The following is an 18,121-nucleotide window of genomic DNA, read 5'->3' as shown; positions in this document are numbered from 1 at the left end:
TTCACACTAGGAGTATACAAAGATTCTTCCTATTGATTTTCTATGTAATACAGAAGCAGTTTAGCACACGACAAGACATATTTTATCTGGAGCTGATTGCTATAGGGGCACACTTTCAGATATACAGTGCCATGCAGTAAGACATAGAAATACAAGTAGAGGAAAATACCCACAATAGACAGAAAAATGATTGTGGGTCACAGACTTCTAAATAAAATTCTGTTCAAAACATTAAATAATTGTTTAGCATATTGTACAAAGTCTTTGATTAAGATGCAATCTACTTAAACACTATACATTAAAATAATGTACGAACAGAATCTTACATGCAATTTCATAGATATGGAAAAAAACACAGATGGAGAGTTCCTTGGCAATGAATTGCAGTTTCCTCTGGCATTGCTACAGATCCACTATAGAGCATCTGCATATGTTCACTAATTCACTAGAAAATGCACCTCTGGTTACATAACAGATAAAGAAATGTAAAAAAAATGACATTTAAGGAGACATGGCATACTTAATGCCAAACAAAACCGATGGATGTCTATAAAAAATATGCAGTCATCATCATATATATCATAAATATAGATCCATAATAAAAAAAATAGAAAAGAAAAACTGCAAAAAGTCCCAATTTTCATTGGGGACGTCCCTTAAATGTTTGGATCTAGGAAGTTTTGGGGATACATATAAAACAAAACTAAACAGACAAAAAAGTTTGTGGAAAAAAAAGGTGATGCTATTTGGAGGGTCACACACTAGGGAGAGTGGGGTAATAGGGGAAGTTTAGTCTACTTCTCAAATAATACACATAAATACAGAGCCATGTTTTGTCCAACAAACATTTATGACTTAACCTACTGTGGTCAAAGGTGGCTGCTGGATGTACATGTCCTTTCTCAGACTCCATCTGAGAAAGAGCGATGAAATGCAAAGACAGTGCATCCTCAGGGCTTTTAGCATTGACAGGAAGTTGAATAATGAAGGTCAAGGCATAGCCAAAGCGGGTGCAGACAGGGGTGTAAATAGAAACTGTTGGGCCCCATTGTTAAATTTGAAAGAATCCACCCCTTCCAAGCATTGATATGATCCATGTGAAAGTTGTAGCAAGAGTAAAATTGATTACTGACAACCATCAGCATTGCCTGACAAATGGTCTGAGCATGCAGGGACAATAGCACTTCACATATGTATGAATTGCAGGGTGGGGGCATAGGCGGCATCGAACTCCAGACCAAACTGAATTATTCATTCCAAAGTAGACTAGCGTTCAAAATCAAATGTGACCCTATAATAGACAGCTAAACTAAACAGACCCAAGATCAGACTAAAAAAAATAATTTTTCAATGGACCCTATTTACTGCACAAAAGTGCCCGAATGTTTATCAGGATCTTGTGTGCTTGGCCCTAAAGATTTCCGTGTGAGCTGATGAGGCTCAATTATCCATTTGCAACATGCAAAGATTACAGTATAAAAAAATGATGCAGGGTAACTGGTCTTTCACCGGGAAGGAACAACCATGGGAAGGGCAGCATCCAAAAAAGGAAAACCACCTAATCCAAAACATGGTATCCATCCACAGACAGCTGTTTTGGGGTATTTGCCAGTTTCCTACTCCACACTGATGAGGGGCAAATACCCTGAAACAGCTGTCTGTGGATGGATACCATGTTTTGGCATAGGTGGTTTTCCTTTTTTGAATGCTGCCCTTCCCATGGTTGTTCCTTCCTGGTGAAAGACCTGGCTATTTATTGCTTGCGTTGAGAAACACGTGATGGTGTCTCCGCGGCTTTTCTACATGCATTTGCATATTTCCCATAAGGGATGGGGGCAGTGTTCTGGATCACTGCGTTGAGAAACATGTGATGGTGTCTCCGCGGTGTTGGATGTTTTGATCTCCCCGAGGTCATTCATCCTTATGTTTATAGTCCTTTCACTAGGCACTGCTCCTAATAGCCAGTTTCCTACTCCACACTGATGAGGGGCAAATACCCCGAAACAGCTGTCTGTGGATGGATACCATGTTTTGGCATAGGTGGTTTTCCTTTTTTGGATGCTGCCCTTCCCGTGGTTGTTCCTTCCCGGTGAAAGACCTGGCTATTTATTGCTTGCATTGAGAAACACGTGATGGTGTCTCCACGGCTTTTCTACATGCAGGGTAACTGGTGATGGACTTACTACAATTTTTACATTAGAACTTAGGAATTATGCCTCTAAAAAGGCATGCATTTTACACATCCAGCAGGGACTATTAGGGAATATGCACACAACATTTTTTAAGGCTCGTCTGCTCCAAAACTCACCTGAAAGAAGATTAACTAAATACTTAAAAGAACGAACATATGCATTTCAATATGAAAGCAACTTGCTGTTCAAAACTTCAGTCTTTTGAGCACCTTTCAACCACTTCAGGTTTCCAAAGACAGAAAGCGGTTAAAAGGAGTCAGCAGATCATTCTTCAGGTGTTTTCTGAGGGTGCAATATATGTTGTAATACAAGTCAATGGGAAAACTCAAAAGATGCCTAGAAGATGTTTGGACATCTTTTTGAACGTTTGCCAACGTTTTTGCTAGAAAAACTGCTAACAGTTGAAAAAACACCTGAAAAATTGTTGGAAAAACACTTCAAAAACAACAGTGGCTAAAAACTTCAAGACCCTACTAAACAAAGCTAAGAAACACACTTCAGGGGGAAAAAATACCGGCATTTCCTGAAACATCTTTCACTTGAAAAATTTGGCAGGAAAAATGTTGTGCTGACATATCCTTAGATGAACATAAGAAAACTAATAAAAAGTCATGAAAAATAATGTAATGCCAATTAAAAACGTGTAAAAATGAATTTTGTTCATATTAGGATTTATTGCCATCTGTGTCTGTGTGCACTGCCGGAGAGTCGCATACATGTTGGCATAGTTCCCGTGGCATCATTGTAAATGGTCCTATCATTGCTGAATATTGTTATGGAAACAGACTGAAGCACTGGAATTAATGCAAGACTTTGCAACCAAATCTATGACTATGCTCTGACAGTTATAGTTTTTTTTTTCCTACTGTTACAAGATTGATTCCTTTTTTTGGCCATACTATTACTATAGTTACCTGCATATGAATTTTATTGACAAGAGTGTGAATGTCACCACCCCACACCTGCAGAACATTATGAATGAAGTAAGGTATTAGGTGACAAGGAATTATTGGGGTAGACAACTGAACCGGAAAGTATGGACCAGATGATACAAGTAATAACTTGTTAATATAATTTCCTTTCCATTTGTGAAGCAACAAAGTAAACCAGATGCATCGCTGTGATGGATAACCTCCAATCTGCCAATACTTTGACCCAGAGTTAATTCATATTGTTTGTTGGAATAATAAGGGACCATGGGATGACAAAAAGGGGTAATAAGCAGAGAGGGGGTAGTCTGAAACCTCAAAAAAATATTTTCACCAGTACATTAGCATTTGTTTACTTAAACACGTACTGAAGAGACGAGGATCCGCCACTCCAGTATACAGTAATGTTTCACTCAGTAAACAAAAATAATCTCTTAACTAACTGCTTACGAGAAGCCAGTACAAAGCTGTGTCCTATATCTAGAAAGGGCACACGTGAGCAATCTAGCTGTCCCAACACTACAGTATAGATTCTATAGGATCATGAGCATCATTGGGACTCACAACCGCCTCTAGAAAATGGCCTATTTTTGGAACATATGATTGTGGCACAAGTGTTGCTCAATACAAATGAAGCCCAAAGAACATAATTAGCACACATTTCACTTAACAACAAACTGTATATAATTGATACATTGATTAATAGGGATGTCCAACCCCCAAAAATAAGTCTGCAGACGTCAACTGCTGATGAGTACACTTTCGGGCTATCATGTGAATGCATGTAAGTGATTTGCACACTTCCGGTCACGCGCCGATTAGTCTCATCTGGCTTCTCTCAATGGAAGAGAAATGACAGAAGTACAGAAGTCCTGTCAACAAGTGACCATAACTATGTAAATTGGCTACATGTGGTCACATGACCTCCCACCCGCATAAGGAATAAAGAGAAAAGTTGACAGTGTGTAGATCGCTCAACATCACAATTCAGCAGGCTGCAAACCTTTTGTCTTAGATTGGACAACCCCTTTATATATTTTGTAAATATAGCATGAAAACCTGCAGAGCAAGGATCCTCATCCAATGTGAGGTTACGCTAAAAATTTTATAAAGTGACAACTGCGCATCAGACACAGTATGATAAATTTTATTCCAAATGTCAAAGAACAAGTAAGTAGAATTCACTAGGTAGGCTTTTTCAAATTTCTATCTTGTTTAGTAAACTTTACAGGGAACCGGCATGTCCAAAATATTAAAGCTACACTGGAGTTGCCATCTTTCTAGACAAACCTCATTCATAAATTTAAGCAACGCCTACAGTTCTCTCCTTCCTTTGTTAAAGCTTTTCTTCTCAAAGACATCTATGTTGAAGAAGTTGATGGTCCCAAGTTGATCTATCTTCAAGCACTAAAACTTTAATTATTTTGCACATTTGCCATATTCTTTCTCCCACTCCCTGGGGGTTATTTATTGTGTTGACATCAGCTTCTGGCATAAAACAAATTATGATGCATGCCACATGTATGACATCATTGTGACTTTTGAAATTTTCACGTGATGTAAACTATAGTACAGCCTAAATCTGACATACAGTTGTTTCAATTGGCGCATGCTCAGCAAACAATGGGCCAGATTTATTCAAAGGCATGGAACTTTTAATAAATCTGCTGTATTTTACACCAGCACACTTTTTATTAAAACTGGCAGAAAGTACACCAGTCTTCATAAATATCCCCTTACATTGGTTTCAAGATTTTGAAACAAAACAAGTAATCGCCAACAACAAGTATGTTCTGGGAAAGATTCTTATGCTGTTTGTTGCCTCTTGAGTCTATGCCTTCTTTTCTATCACTCACTTCTATCTCCCACAGTGATGATAAATGGTACCAACATTATGAAGCAAATAAGTCATCTCTGATGTACTACAGAACGATAGCAATTGGCATTTTGAGTAAAATAAAATCTATAGTTAAAAAAACACCCCAAATCTGCTATAAAAGTAGCACAGATTCCCACAACTGACCTTACAAAGTGCAAGTTAAGCTTGAAGGGTAAATTTATTATAATTATATACACAGAATTTTAGTAATATTGTTATAATATTTTCTGTTGACACTCAGAAAAGATATAATCAAATGTTTAAAAAGATATTATAAAAAAACTATACTCTGGTGAATGTATGCATACTTCTGCTCGTAAACATGAATAAGGAATAGACTTTGCAGATCTCTCTTAGTTTTGGCTAAAAAAAATAAATATATATTTAGCTAAATACGAATGACCAGGTACAGTGCTTTTGGTTCTAAAATACACCTTTATTTCCAGAATGCCAACCACCTTACTGTATTTCATTATTTGTCATTAAAATAAACTTGCTAGCTGACTCATGCACTGCAAAACCATGGGCAGCACAAATAGGCAGACCCATTGAAAATGCATTCATATATTTGGAAGACATATCTAGAGTTGTCCTAATAGGAGAACTTGATTACTAAAATCGACCTGTCTATGTAATATCTATCTATCTATCTATCTATCTATTTATCTATCTATCTATCCTATATTTTTCTGTCTTACTTTGTTCAGGTCAGCTATAAAAATTGTGCCATTGTATATAGTCCTTTTTAAAAGTTTTAACTTGTTATGTGATGCATATTTCACTTCTGAATATCATTTGTAAGGAGGGTTCAATTTGCTCTGCATAGCTTTATGCAGCTATAAGCCAAAAAAATGATACTGAAAAAATTAAATTCTGTTTACCAAACCGCCGAGAATAAAGAAGACCATGAAGAGTCGGCCAAGAGTGGTTTTTGCATAAACATCTCCATATCCTACAGTAGACATGGTCACCATAAGAAGATAAACGCATTCCCAATATGAGATGCTCTGCGAGTTTCGAAAATCATCCCATGGGTCTCCAGAGTTTTCCACCTGTACAGAAAACTTGTATTAGTAATGCAACTTAAATATATAAAAAATGACAGTAGGAAAGGAATATGGGAGGAAAAATATTGGCAACAAAATATTATAGAAAAAAAGTAAAGATTAGCAATCATTAGAAAGCAACATCCAGATCACTTAACTTTACTTGTGGAATCAGAAAGTCTAAGCAGCAAAAGGAGCTTCTGACTAGAGTAGTTTTTGTTTCATAACTGTACTTGTTACAAGGGGATGAATGTCAACTATGGTATGGCACAAAAGTTGATGTATATTGTCAACTTAGTTTGTACAAATCAGGGCCGTAATGAGGTTATAGCAGTGGCGTATCTAGGGGGGGACAGCAGAGGCATGTGCCCTGGACGCAGCTGGCAGGGGGGCGCAGTCAGGCCGCCTAATGTAGCGGTCCGCAGTGTCTCCCCTGGCAGCTGTTCTCTGTGCCGACTGTTAAGTTGACAGCCGGCACAGAGAAGTTGCAGCGTGCTGGCTCCCAGTATTCAATTGTACTCGTATCTTACCGACACCAGTACAATTGAACATCTGACTGCAGTGACTAGAATGGAGGTGATTTCGGGAGGTAATGGTGTCACCGGAAGGGGCGGGGCCTCCTTCAGTCCAGTGAAGATAGCAGGAAGCTGCTGAGGCTGATGGAGCTGTGTGAGGAGAGGACTGAGGGTCTGCAGCATGCAGCTGTGTGAGGAGATTACCAAGGTGTGTGGGGAATGGGGGGATGATGATGAGGGGCTGTGTAGTGGATGATGAGAGGCTGTGTGCGGAATGGAGGGATAATGATGAGGGGCTGTGTAGTGGATGATGAGAGGCTGTGTGGGAAATGGAGGGTTAATGATGAGGGGCTCTGTAGTGGATGATGAGAAACTGTGTGGGAAATGGAGGGTTAATGATGAGGGGCTGTGTAGTGGATGATGAGAGGCTGTGTGGGGAATGGGGGAATGATGATGAGGTGCTGTGTAGTGGATGATGAGGGGCTGTGTGGGGAATAAGGGGATGAGAGGCTGTGTGGGTGATAATGAGGGCCTATGGGGAATGGGGGGATGATGAGGGGGCTCTGTGGAGAAGCGGAGTGATGAGGGCCTTTGTGGGGAATGGGGGATGATGAGGGCCTTTGTGGGGAATGGGGGATGATGAGGGGCTGTGGGGAATGGGGGGATGATGAGGGGCTGTGTGGGGAATGGGGGGATGATGAGGGGCTGTGTGGGGGTGATGAGGGGCTGAGGGGGAGATGGGTTTGATGAGGGGCTGTGGGGGGATCAGGAGATGGGGTGATAAGGGGCTGTGTGGGGAAAGGGGGATTTATTGTGTGGGGTTGAATTGAAGTGGGGATGGAGGATTTAATGTGTGGGGAGATTTGGAGTGGAGATGGGGGATTTAATGTGTGTGGGAGATTTGAGGACACAAAATGAACAGCAAAGGGGGAGATGGGGGCATATATGAGGAAACAGTACAGGGGAATGAGGGCATGTATGAGGAAATATGTATGAGGGTGATGGGATGTGTGCAGACACAGTATGGGGAGTCAGGTGAGCAGGCAGTATAGAAAGTGAGGGGGTAAATATATGAGGAGACAGTACGGTGAAAAGGGGGATGTGAGAGGAAACAGTATGAGGAGGGAGGGAAATAGTGTGATGAGACAATATGGGGGGAGAAAAGTGAGTGGGCACAGAATAGAAACTGAGTAGTGGGGGCGTAGCATAGAGGGACAGTGTAAGGGCACAGCCAGGAGGGGCCAGTATACCAGGAAGGGGGAGTGTGATGATAGAGTACAGTATAAATACTGGGCCCTATAGGGGGGACACAGTATGAGAGGACAGTGTGAAGAGGGGGCCGGTATGGAAAGGAGAGGTCAGTGTGAAGACATTCTTTGTGGCTGCAGGCTTCTGGATTCTCACAGTGTGCACTGCACGCTGTCAGGATTCTCTCGTGCTGGCGATTTACATACATGCGGTTACATGCTGACTAGACATGTGTGGCCCCACTCAATGAAAATGAACTGAGCGAGGCCGGGCACGTCTCGTCGGAATGTGTTCAGAAGTATACAAATCACATGCTTGTGCTGACATTACCGTCCACCGGCAAGGGAGAATCCTAAAAGTGCGCAGTGCATTAGTTGAGAGAATTCAGAAGCTGCAATGTCAGGATTCAGCTCTGCAGGTTCCAGTAGTCATCACATGGACACTTCACTCATATGTGACTTTCATACTTGTGGTCTTGTGATAACGAGCTTCTCTTCCTGCTTCTCTCAGTTTTTCACTGAATATTGAGAGCATTAGGGAGAGGAGCACATGGGTGCATGACTAAGTGTGCAAATCGCATATGTCCTGGGAGGGGGGCGCCAAACTGAACTCTTGCCCTGGGTGTCAGAAACCCTAGATACACCTCTGGGTTATAGTGTTTTTAGATTATCGCTTCTCTCCTTCTTTAACAATAAAAAATGTTTACTATGTCATATAAAGTTAAGCCAAGGTTTAAGAAATATTAAAAAACAAACTTACTAAATGAATAAAACCCGCAGCTGTCAGCCATGTACTGATAAAAATGGAGCAAAGGTTTACCAGCTTGATGGAATTACTAAAAAAGAAACAAAAAACAACAGATGTATCAAACACGTGAAACAATTTAAATATTTTCTACATGGCGCAAAATGCACAATCTGACATCTGTGAAATTTATCTTGATTACCATTTCTCTTTGGTATAACTAAGCTTTTATGGAGCTGTTATATGACTGAGTGTTTGGGTCTTTAGGTGGGAGGGTAGATCAACGTCTACATCAGATTTTAATGTAAGAATTACATTACAAAATATACATTACCAATTCAAAATATATCTTTCCAAATTCAAATACCCTTGAATTCCTAATTTCTGACTTTACAATGTGTATTTTTCCAGTCTCTATATTTTGATTCGATTAGTATATAAAAAAAATAGTGTGCTTTAAGCTGCAGCCAACATCTGGGGAAAATCCGGATTCGTGGCTTCTCACTAAGCCTGCTCTGCTGCAGTAAACACCCAAGCAATGCCAGTCCAGAGGGCAAGAGATAAGCAAGCAGCTGTATTCCATTCCATATTATTCCGCATCAGGACGATGTACATCTTATAGGAATATAAGGATATAAAAGTGTATTAAGATAACGGAAAAGTACAGCCACACATGAACAGTTGGTTACAACGTGTTCTAACTGCTTAATAATGTAATCATCCCAACTCTATTCCGAAATAAAATGTATGTAATTTTTCAATATACAAATTATCTCCAGAGAGAAAGAGGACTACAGTGCCTTGCGAAAGCATGTTTCAAACATAAAGATACCAAATGTACATTTTTGGTGAAGCATCAACAAGTGGAACACAATTGTAAAGTTGAATGAAATTTATTGGTTATTTTAAATTTTTGTGGAAATTCAAAAACTGAAAAGTTGGGCGTGCAATATTATTCGGCCCCTTTACTTTCAGTGCAGCAAACTCACTCCAGAAGTTCATTGTGGATCTCTGAATGATCCAATGTTGTCCTAAATGCCTAATGATGATAAATATAATTCATCTGTGTGTAATCAAGTCGAGTCGAATATCATATCACTGCAAATCTACCAAGACCCGGCCGTCCCTCTAAACTTTCATCTCAAACAAGGAAGGAGAAGACTGATCAGAGATACAGCCAAGAGGCCCATGATCACTCTGGATGAACTGCAGAGATCTACAGATGAGGTGGGACAGTCTGTCCAGAGCACAAAATTTGTCGTACACTGCACAAATCTGGCCTTTATGGAAGAGTGGCAAGAAGAAAGGCATTTCTCAAAGATATCCATAAAAAGTGTCATTTAAAGTTTGCAACAAGCCACCTGGGAGACAAACCAAACATGTGGAAGGAGGTCCTCTGGTCAGATGAAACCAAAATCGAACTTTTGGCAACAATGCCAAACGATATGTTAGGCGTAAAGGCAACATAGCTCATCACCCTGAACATACCATCCCCATTGTCAAACATGGTGGTGGCAGCATAATGGTTTGGGCCTGCTTTTCTTCAGCAGGGACAGGGAAGATGGTTAAAATTGATGGGAAGATGGATGGAGCCAAATACAGGACCATTCTTGAAGAAAACCTGTTGGAGTCTGCAAAAGACTTGAGACTGGGATGGAGATTTGTCTGCCAACAAGACAATGATCCCAAACATAAAGCAAAATCTACAATGGAATGGTTCACAAATAAACGTATTCAGGTGTTAGAATGGCCAAGACAAAGTCCAGACCTCAATCCAATTGAGAATCTGTGGAAAGAGCTGAAAACTGTTGTTCACAAACGATCTCCATCAAACCTCACTGAGCTCGAGCTGTTTGCCAAGGAAGAATGGGCAAGAATTTCAGTCTCTCAATGTACAAAACTGATAGAGACATACCCCAAGTGACTTGCAGCTGTAATCGCAGGAATAGGTGTCACAACAAAGTATTACGTTAAAGGGGCCGAATAATATTGCACGCCCCACTTTTTGGTTTTTGAATTTCCACAAAAATTTAAAATAACCAATAAATTTCGTTCAACTTCCCAATTGTGTTCCACTTGTTGTTGATTCTTCACCAAAAATTTACAGATGGTATCTTTATGTTTGAAACATGATATGCGGGAAAAGGTTGAAAAGTTCCAGGGGGCCGAATACTTTCGCAAGGCACTGTATAACTCTGGTGCCACCTATTGGAAGTAGCAATCCTAAAAGTCAATATCAATCCTTTAATGAGCTTTGCCAAACCAGAATCTCAATTTGCAGACACGGTGTTGATTCTGGTTTGAGATTCTGATAATCTGTTTTATTGTGACATACTGTACTTTATGATAGTAGTAAAATAATTTGATATGACGCGTTTATTTGTTAAGCAAAAATGGAAATTTGGCGAAAAATTTTGAAAATTTTGCAATTTTTAAACTCATTTTTATACCCTTAAATCAAAGAGTCCTATTGCACAAAATAGTTAATAAATAACATTTCCCACATGTCTACTTTACATCAGAACAATTTTGGAAACATTTTTTTTTATTAGGAAGTTATAAGGGATAAAAGTTGACTAGTGATTTCTCATTTTTACAACAAAATTTTTAAAAAAAATTTTTTAGGGACCACCTCACATTTGAAGTGACTTTGATGGCCTATATAACAGAAAATACCCAAAAAATGACACCATTTTAAAAACTGCACCCCTCAAGGTACTCAAAACTGCATTCAAGAAGTGCATTCAGGTGCTTCACAGGAATTTTGGGAATGTGGGAAAAAAAATAAACATTTACTTTTCTTTCACCAAAATTTTCTTTAGACCTAATTTTTTTTTCTTTCACTAAAATTTTCCATTAGACCTATTTTTTTTTACTTTCTCAGGGGTAACAGGAAAAAATGGACCATAAATTTTGTTGTGCAATTTCTCCTGAGCATGTTGATACCCCATATGTGGGCGAAATCTACTGTTTGGGCACAAGGCAGGGCTCAGAAGGGAAGGAGCGGCATTTCACTTTTCGAATGTAAAATTTGCTGGAAGAATTAGCAGTCACCATGTCACATTTGGAGAGCCCCCTATGTGCCTAAACAGTGGAAACCCCCAACAAGTGACACCTTTTTGGAAACTAGACCCCTTAGGGAACTTATCTAGATGTGCACTGAGCACCTTGAACCCCCAGATGCTTCACAGAAGTTTAGAACATTACGTCTGAAGGCACTAAAGGAGATCACCTTACCAGGTATCACAAACAACACAACACACTTCACTCTCCAGGCCACCAGGGGGAGCTACGCTCCTATCTATTAGTGCACTCCTCACATTTGGGTAAAACTGGTGGGCTGGATAGGAAGTTAGGCAGACGCTGACTGGGCTTCACCCAGGCAGTACCCTGTCAGGCAGACAGAGGGGAAGGAGGAACATCACAGAGTTGCAGACAGAGAGGTCCCTGACAGGGGTGGGATCCTGTCAGAGGCCTAGACGGAAGGTCACGGAGCTGCACCTGCCCCACGTGCGGCAGCATCCTAAGAAAGGACACAAAAGAGAATTGTATTGCGGAGGGTGAGAAACAAAGTCATTGCAAAAGGAGAGGAAACCAGAATGAGTTCTGTCCTGTAAAAGGCTGCCTCCTTCTGAGGCGCAGAAGCCGGTGGCCGGAACACTGAGGAAGCAATTGTCTCCAAGCCTTGCTTCAGAGACCGGCAGGACAGTTAATTCCACGTTAGCTGCCCGACCTTACACCCAGGAGGCACGGTGGCAACTTGTGGGGGCTGGGGCATCGTAGGGCCCCTGTAAAAAGCCTCAGGCCATCAGTCATACGGGTTTGTCCTATCCTTACCATCTGGGGGACAGAGAGAAAAAGAAATAACATCTAGAACACCAACATCAGTTGTGAGGACCTTACCGAGAAGCTCAGCAGGGAGGTACTACAACACACAGGTGCTAGAGGAAGGCTACTGATTTCCACCAGGATAAGGGAACTCTGGATTTGCCTTCAGACCGGCCGGACTCTGCCTACCCTGCAGTCTGTACCCTGGACTGTGGATGCTGAAGCCTTCAGTAAAAGGTAAAGAGACTGCAACCTTGTGTCCTCGTTATTCACTGTGCCTTACATCATCCACCATCCACTATCTACACTCTGGGAAGCCCTGGAAATACACTTCACCTGTGGGAAGGTATACCATCTAGCTGCCATCACATCATCCCCAGTGGACCGCTAAGCAGCGTCGGTCCTCTCTGAAGAGGCAATTTGCATATTTCATTTCCCAGACAAGCATGCATGGCATTTAAGTCTCCTCGCTCATGCATGCCAGGGCTGGCTAGTCAGTCTCCACAAGGAGAAATGCTTCAATAAAGCATGTGATTAGTATCGCATGTACTTAGGACACAAATGCAGCAAAATAATTTCTTGGGCCCATGGACATGTTTGTTCACGTATTTTCACGTTTTTGAAGAGTTAAATAGATTTGAAACTATAAATCTATGATATTTCTCCAATCTATCATATGTTTGGGACATAACAACATAATAAAATCCAAGGTATACATTTTTTAATAGCGCAGTACGATTAGGACCTTAACATTTCTTAATTCAGTTTATTTTTGCAATAATGTGTAATAAAAGCAATTCAAGCATGTAGATATGGATCGCTACCATGGGGCCGTGGGGTACTCGGTACCGGGTCCTTCGGTTCACAGAGGGATGTCACGGTGGCTGACCCGGTCCATGGCCTTTGGACGTCCGTGTAAAAGGGAGAGGTCTTTAAGGGGAATGTTCGTGATGCCACCTGTGGTATTCGGTCAGGGTGACCGACGCTGCTTTAAGGGGTCCGCTGGGGTGATGTTATGGCAGCTAGATTGTATACATTGCCACAGGTGAAGTATATCCCCAGGGCTTCCCAGTGTGTAGATGGTGGTATGATGAGAGGCGCAGAGAAGAACGAGGACACAAGGCTGCAGTCTCTTTACCTTTACTGAAGACTTCAGCATCCACAGTCCAGAGTACCAGATCACAGGGCAGGCAGAGTCCAGCCGGTTTGGAGGCAAGTCCAGAGTCCCCTTGCCCAGGTGGAAATCAGTATCCTTCCTCTAGCGCCAAGGTGTTGTAGTTCCTTACTGTCTAAGGCTTCACATAAGATCCTCACAGATGCAATGTCTCTCTCTCTGTCCCCCATATAGGATAGGACAAACTCATATGACTGGTGGCTTGAAGCGGTTTATAGGGACTCTATCACGCCCCAGCCTCTAAGGGGTGCCACCGTGCCTCCTGGATGTAGGGCGGACAGGTAACATGAAATTAGCTGTCCTGCCGGTCTCTGGAGCAAGGCATAAAGGTTGTTACTCCCTCGGTGTTCCGGCTACCGGGCTTCTGCGCCTCAGAAGGAGGCAGCCTGTGTAGGGCTGGTCCCCTTCTGGTATCAACTCCTTTGCTACGACTTCCTTGCATGCTCGCTGCAATACAGTTCTGCCTTCAATGTCTCTTTCTAGGAGTTGCAGCTCTGAGGGCATGCACAGCTCAGTGTCCTTCTCCTTCAATCTCTGACAGGATCCCACCCGTGTCAGGGACCAACTCAGTGAGCGGATCTCAGCCAGCAACTAACTAACTTTCCTGTTGTGAATTCTGCTCTTGGGCTCCCTCCGGTGGTTATAAGTGGTAGCGCTGCTGTCTTTGGATCATCAGGTGTGTCCACTTATTGCAATTCTGACTGGGCTATTTAGTCTTGCTTGACCCTTTAGTCAGTGCCAGTTGTCCATTGTTCCTGGAGGATTCACATCCCTGCTTGGTCTCTCCTGCTTTGCTGTTCATTTCAACAAAGATAAGTTCTGGCTTTGTTTTTTGCAGTCCACATGCTGTGGGCCTATAGTTCAGTACATTTCCATGTTTTGTCTTGTCCAGCTTGGTCTGTAAAAGGATTTGTTCAGCCAATCTGGTATCTCTGGAGATGCAGATATACCCTCCATATCTTTAGTTAGATGTGGAGATTTTGTATTTTCTGTGGTGGATATTTTCTAGTGTTTTAATACTGACCGCATAGTACTCTGTCCTATTTAGCTAGACCGACCTCCTTTGCTAAATCCTGATTTCAGTCTGCGTATGTTTTTTCCCTCTCCTCTCACAGTCAATATTTGTGGGGGGCTGTCTATCCTTTGGGAATTTTCTCTGAGGCAAGATAGTTTTCCGTTTCTATCTCTAGGGGTATTTAGTCCTCCGGCTGTGACGAGGTGTCTAGGGAGTGTCAGGTACATCCCACGGCTACTTCTAGTTGCGGTGCTAAGTTCAGGTTCTGCGGTCAGTACAGGTACCACCTTCTCCAGAGTACGTCTCATGCTGCTCCTAGGCCACCAGATCATAACAGTACAACTGGCCAACAATGAGTTAATCGCATCTCAGAAGAAGGGAAAAAAAGTGCTGAGCCATTTTTTTTTCTGTAGTCTGTTGTGTCTTTTCTTCCCTCTTTTCCTCTGGGTGGCTCAGGAGTTTGGCGCTGGCATGGATGTCCAGGGATTGGCTTCTTGTGTGGATCAACTTGCTGCTAGAGTACAGGGTATTTCCGATTATATCGTTCAGACTCTGGTTTTAGAGCCTAGAATTCCAACTCCTGATTTGTTTTTTGGGGACAGGTCCAAATTTTTGAGCTTTAAAAATAACTGTAAACTGTTTTTTGCTCTGAAACCCCGTTCCTCTGGTGATCCCATTCAGCAGGTTAAAATTGTCATCTCTCTGCTGCGTGGTGATCCTCAGGATTGGGCATTTTCCCTGGAATCTGGGAATCCTGCTTTGCTTAATGTAGACACCTTTTTTCAGGCGCTAGGGTTATTGTATGATGAACCTAATTCAGTGGATCATGCTGAGAAGACCTTGTTGGCCCTGTGTCAGGGTCAAGAAGCGGCAGAATTGTATTGCCAGAAATTTAGAAAATGGTCTGTGCTGACTAAATGGAATGAGGATGCCTTGGCGGCAATTTTCAGAAAGGGTCTTTCGGAATCCGTTAAGGATGTTATGGTGGGGTTCCCCACGCCTGCTGGTCTGAGTGATTCTATGTCTCTGGCCATTCAGATTGATCGGCGCTTGCGCGAGCGCAGAGTTGTGCACACTATGGCGTTGTCCTCCGAGCGGAGTCCTGAGCCTATGCAGTGTGATAGGATTTTGTCTAGAGCTGAACGACAAGGATTCAGATGTCAGAATAGGTTGTGTTTTTACTGCGGCGATTCTGCTCATGTTATTTCTGATTGCCCTAAGCGTACAAAGAGAATCGCTAGTTCCGTTACCATCAGTACTGTACAACCTAAATTTCTGTTATCTGTGACCCTGATCTGCTCATTATCGTCATTTTCTGTCATGGCATTTGTGGATTCAGGCGCCGCTTTCAACTTAATGGACTTAGAATTTGCCAGAAGTTGTGGTTTCCCCTTGCAGCCTTTGCAGGACCCTATTCCTTTGAGGGGCATTGATGCTACACCGTTGGCTAAAAATAAACCTCAGTTTTGGACACAGCTGACCATGTGCATGGCGCCAGCCCATCAGGAAGATTGTCGTTTTCTGGTGTTGCATAATTTGCATGATGCTATTGTGCTGGGTTTCCCATGGTTACAGGTACATAATCCGGTTTTAGATTGGAAATCTATGTCTGTGACTAGTTGGGGTTGTCAGGGGGTTCATGGTGACGTTCCTTTGATGTCAATTTCCTCTTCTCCCTCTTCTGAAATTCCTGAGTTTTTGTCAGATTTCCAGGATGTATTCGATGAGCCCAAATCCAGTTCCCTTCCACCGCATAGGGACTGTGATTGTGCTATTGACTTGATTCCAGGCTGTAAGTTCCCTAAGGGCCGACTTTTCAAACTGTCTGTGCCAGAACATGCCGCCATGCGGAGTTATGTTAAGGAGTCTTTGGAGAAGGGGCATATTCGGCCATCTTCTTCACCATTGGGAGCAGGTTTTTTTTTTGTTGCCAAGAAGGATGGTGTTGTGAACTCTGTTTTCAGGCTCCCTCTAGTGGTCACAGGTGGTATTGTGTGACTTTTGTTTTTGGGCTCCCCCTGGTGGCTTTGTTTGTTATCCTGCGGGTCTGTGGCTGGATCAGCTGCCTCGTTATTCACTAGGGAGGTTCCTATTTAGCTCTGCTTCACTTCCACTTGTTGCCGGCTGTCTATGTATTCAGTGCTATTCTGATTACTCCTGATTATCTTCGTTTTCAGTCTCTTCTGGAGAAGCTAAGTTCTGTTTGATTATTTTTTGCTCATCAGTCTGCAATATGATTTCTGTGTATGATGAGTTTAGTCCAGCTTGCTAATATGTGATTTCTTGCTGCTGGTAAGCTCTGGGGTACGGAGTTGCTTCCGCCGCACCGTTAGTTGGTGCGGGGGCTCGAGCAATCTCTGCGTGGATATTTTGAATAGGGTTTTTAATTTACCGCACAGTTCCCTTCCTATTTTCTGCTATCTAGTGTTAGCGGGCCTCATTTGCTAAATCTATTTCATCTCTGCGTTTGTGCTTTCCCCTTAACTCACCGTTAATATTTGTGGGGGGCTATTCTATATCTTTGGGGTCATTTCACTGAGGCAAGTGAGGACTTTCTTTCCCTCTAGGAATAGTCAGTTTTTCAGGCCGTGAAGAGACATCTAGGATTTTCAGGTAACGTTCCTCGGCTACCTATAGTTGTGTGCGGATAGGATCAGGTTGCGGTCAATCCAGTTACCACTTCCCCAGAGCTAGTCGTCTGTTTAGTTACTTAGCTAGTCAGAATTGCGATCCTTGCCACTAGGATCATAACAGGATGGCTCCTTGAGACCCTGTATTGATTATCGCCTCTTGAATAAGATAACAGTCAAGTTCCAATACCCTTTGCCTTTGCTTTCTGATTTGTTTGCCAGGATTAAGGGGGCTAGTTGGTTTACTAAGATTGACCTTCGAGGGGCTTATAATCTTGTTCGTATTAAGCAGGGTGACGAATGGAAAACTGCATTTAATACGCCCGAAGGCCATTTTGAATACCTTGTGATGCCATTCGGGCTCTCTAATGCTCCATCTGTGTTTCAGTCCTTCATGAATGATATCTTTCGGAATTATCTTGATAAATTCATGATTGTATATTTGGATGATATTTAGAATTTTTCCGATGATTGGGAGTCTCATGTGAAACAGGTCAGGATGGTATTTCAGATCCTTCGTGATAATGCTCTATTTGTGAAGGGGTCTAAGTGCCTCTTTGGAGTGCAGAAGGTTTCTTTTTTGGGCTTCATTTTTTCTCCCTCATCTATAGAAATGGATCCGGTTAAGGTTCAGGCCATACATGATTGGATTCAGCCCACATCCGTGAAGAGCCTTCAGAAATTTTTGGCTTTGCTAATTTTTATCGCCGTTTCATTGCCAACTTCTCCAGTGTGGTTAAACCCCTGACCGATTTGACGAAGAAAGGTGCTGATGTGACGAATTGGTCCTCGGCGGCTGTTTCTGCCTTTCAGGAGCTTAAACGCCGATTTACTTCTGCCCCTGTGTTGCGTCAGCCGGATGTTTCTCCTCCATTTCAGGTTGAGGTTGATGCTTCTGAGATTGGGGCAGGGGCCGTTTTG

The 18,121-nt window shown here is 42.2% G+C and overlaps 1 protein-coding gene across 26 annotated transcripts in view; it reads right to left on the bottom strand.

Annotated features, from left to right (window-relative positions):
- KCNMA1 (potassium calcium-activated channel subfamily M alpha 1) overlaps window positions 1-18,121 on the bottom strand; it is a 1,075,276-nt gene that overhangs the window by 390,893 nt on the left and 666,262 nt on the right. For all 26 annotated transcript variants that reach the window (XM_077259420.1, XM_077259433.1, XM_077259414.1 and 23 more), the window contains exons 7-8: window positions 8,569-8,644; window positions 5,882-6,052 (exon numbers count right to left, since the gene is read on the bottom strand). In XM_077259420.1, coding sequence (XP_077115535.1) covers window positions 5,882-6,052; window positions 8,569-8,644 — 247 coding nt within the window. The remainder of the gene's footprint in view (window positions 1-5,881; window positions 6,053-8,568; window positions 8,645-18,121) is intronic.

This window comes from Ranitomeya variabilis, chromosome 4 (genome assembly GCF_051348905.1).
Source record: "Ranitomeya variabilis isolate aRanVar5 chromosome 4, aRanVar5.hap1, whole genome shotgun sequence".
In the NCBI taxonomy this organism is placed as follows: domain Eukaryota; kingdom Metazoa; phylum Chordata; class Amphibia; order Anura; family Dendrobatidae; genus Ranitomeya; species Ranitomeya variabilis.
Note: the sequence above shows the minus strand (reverse complement) of the source record. Positions and strands in the feature narration are given on the sequence as shown.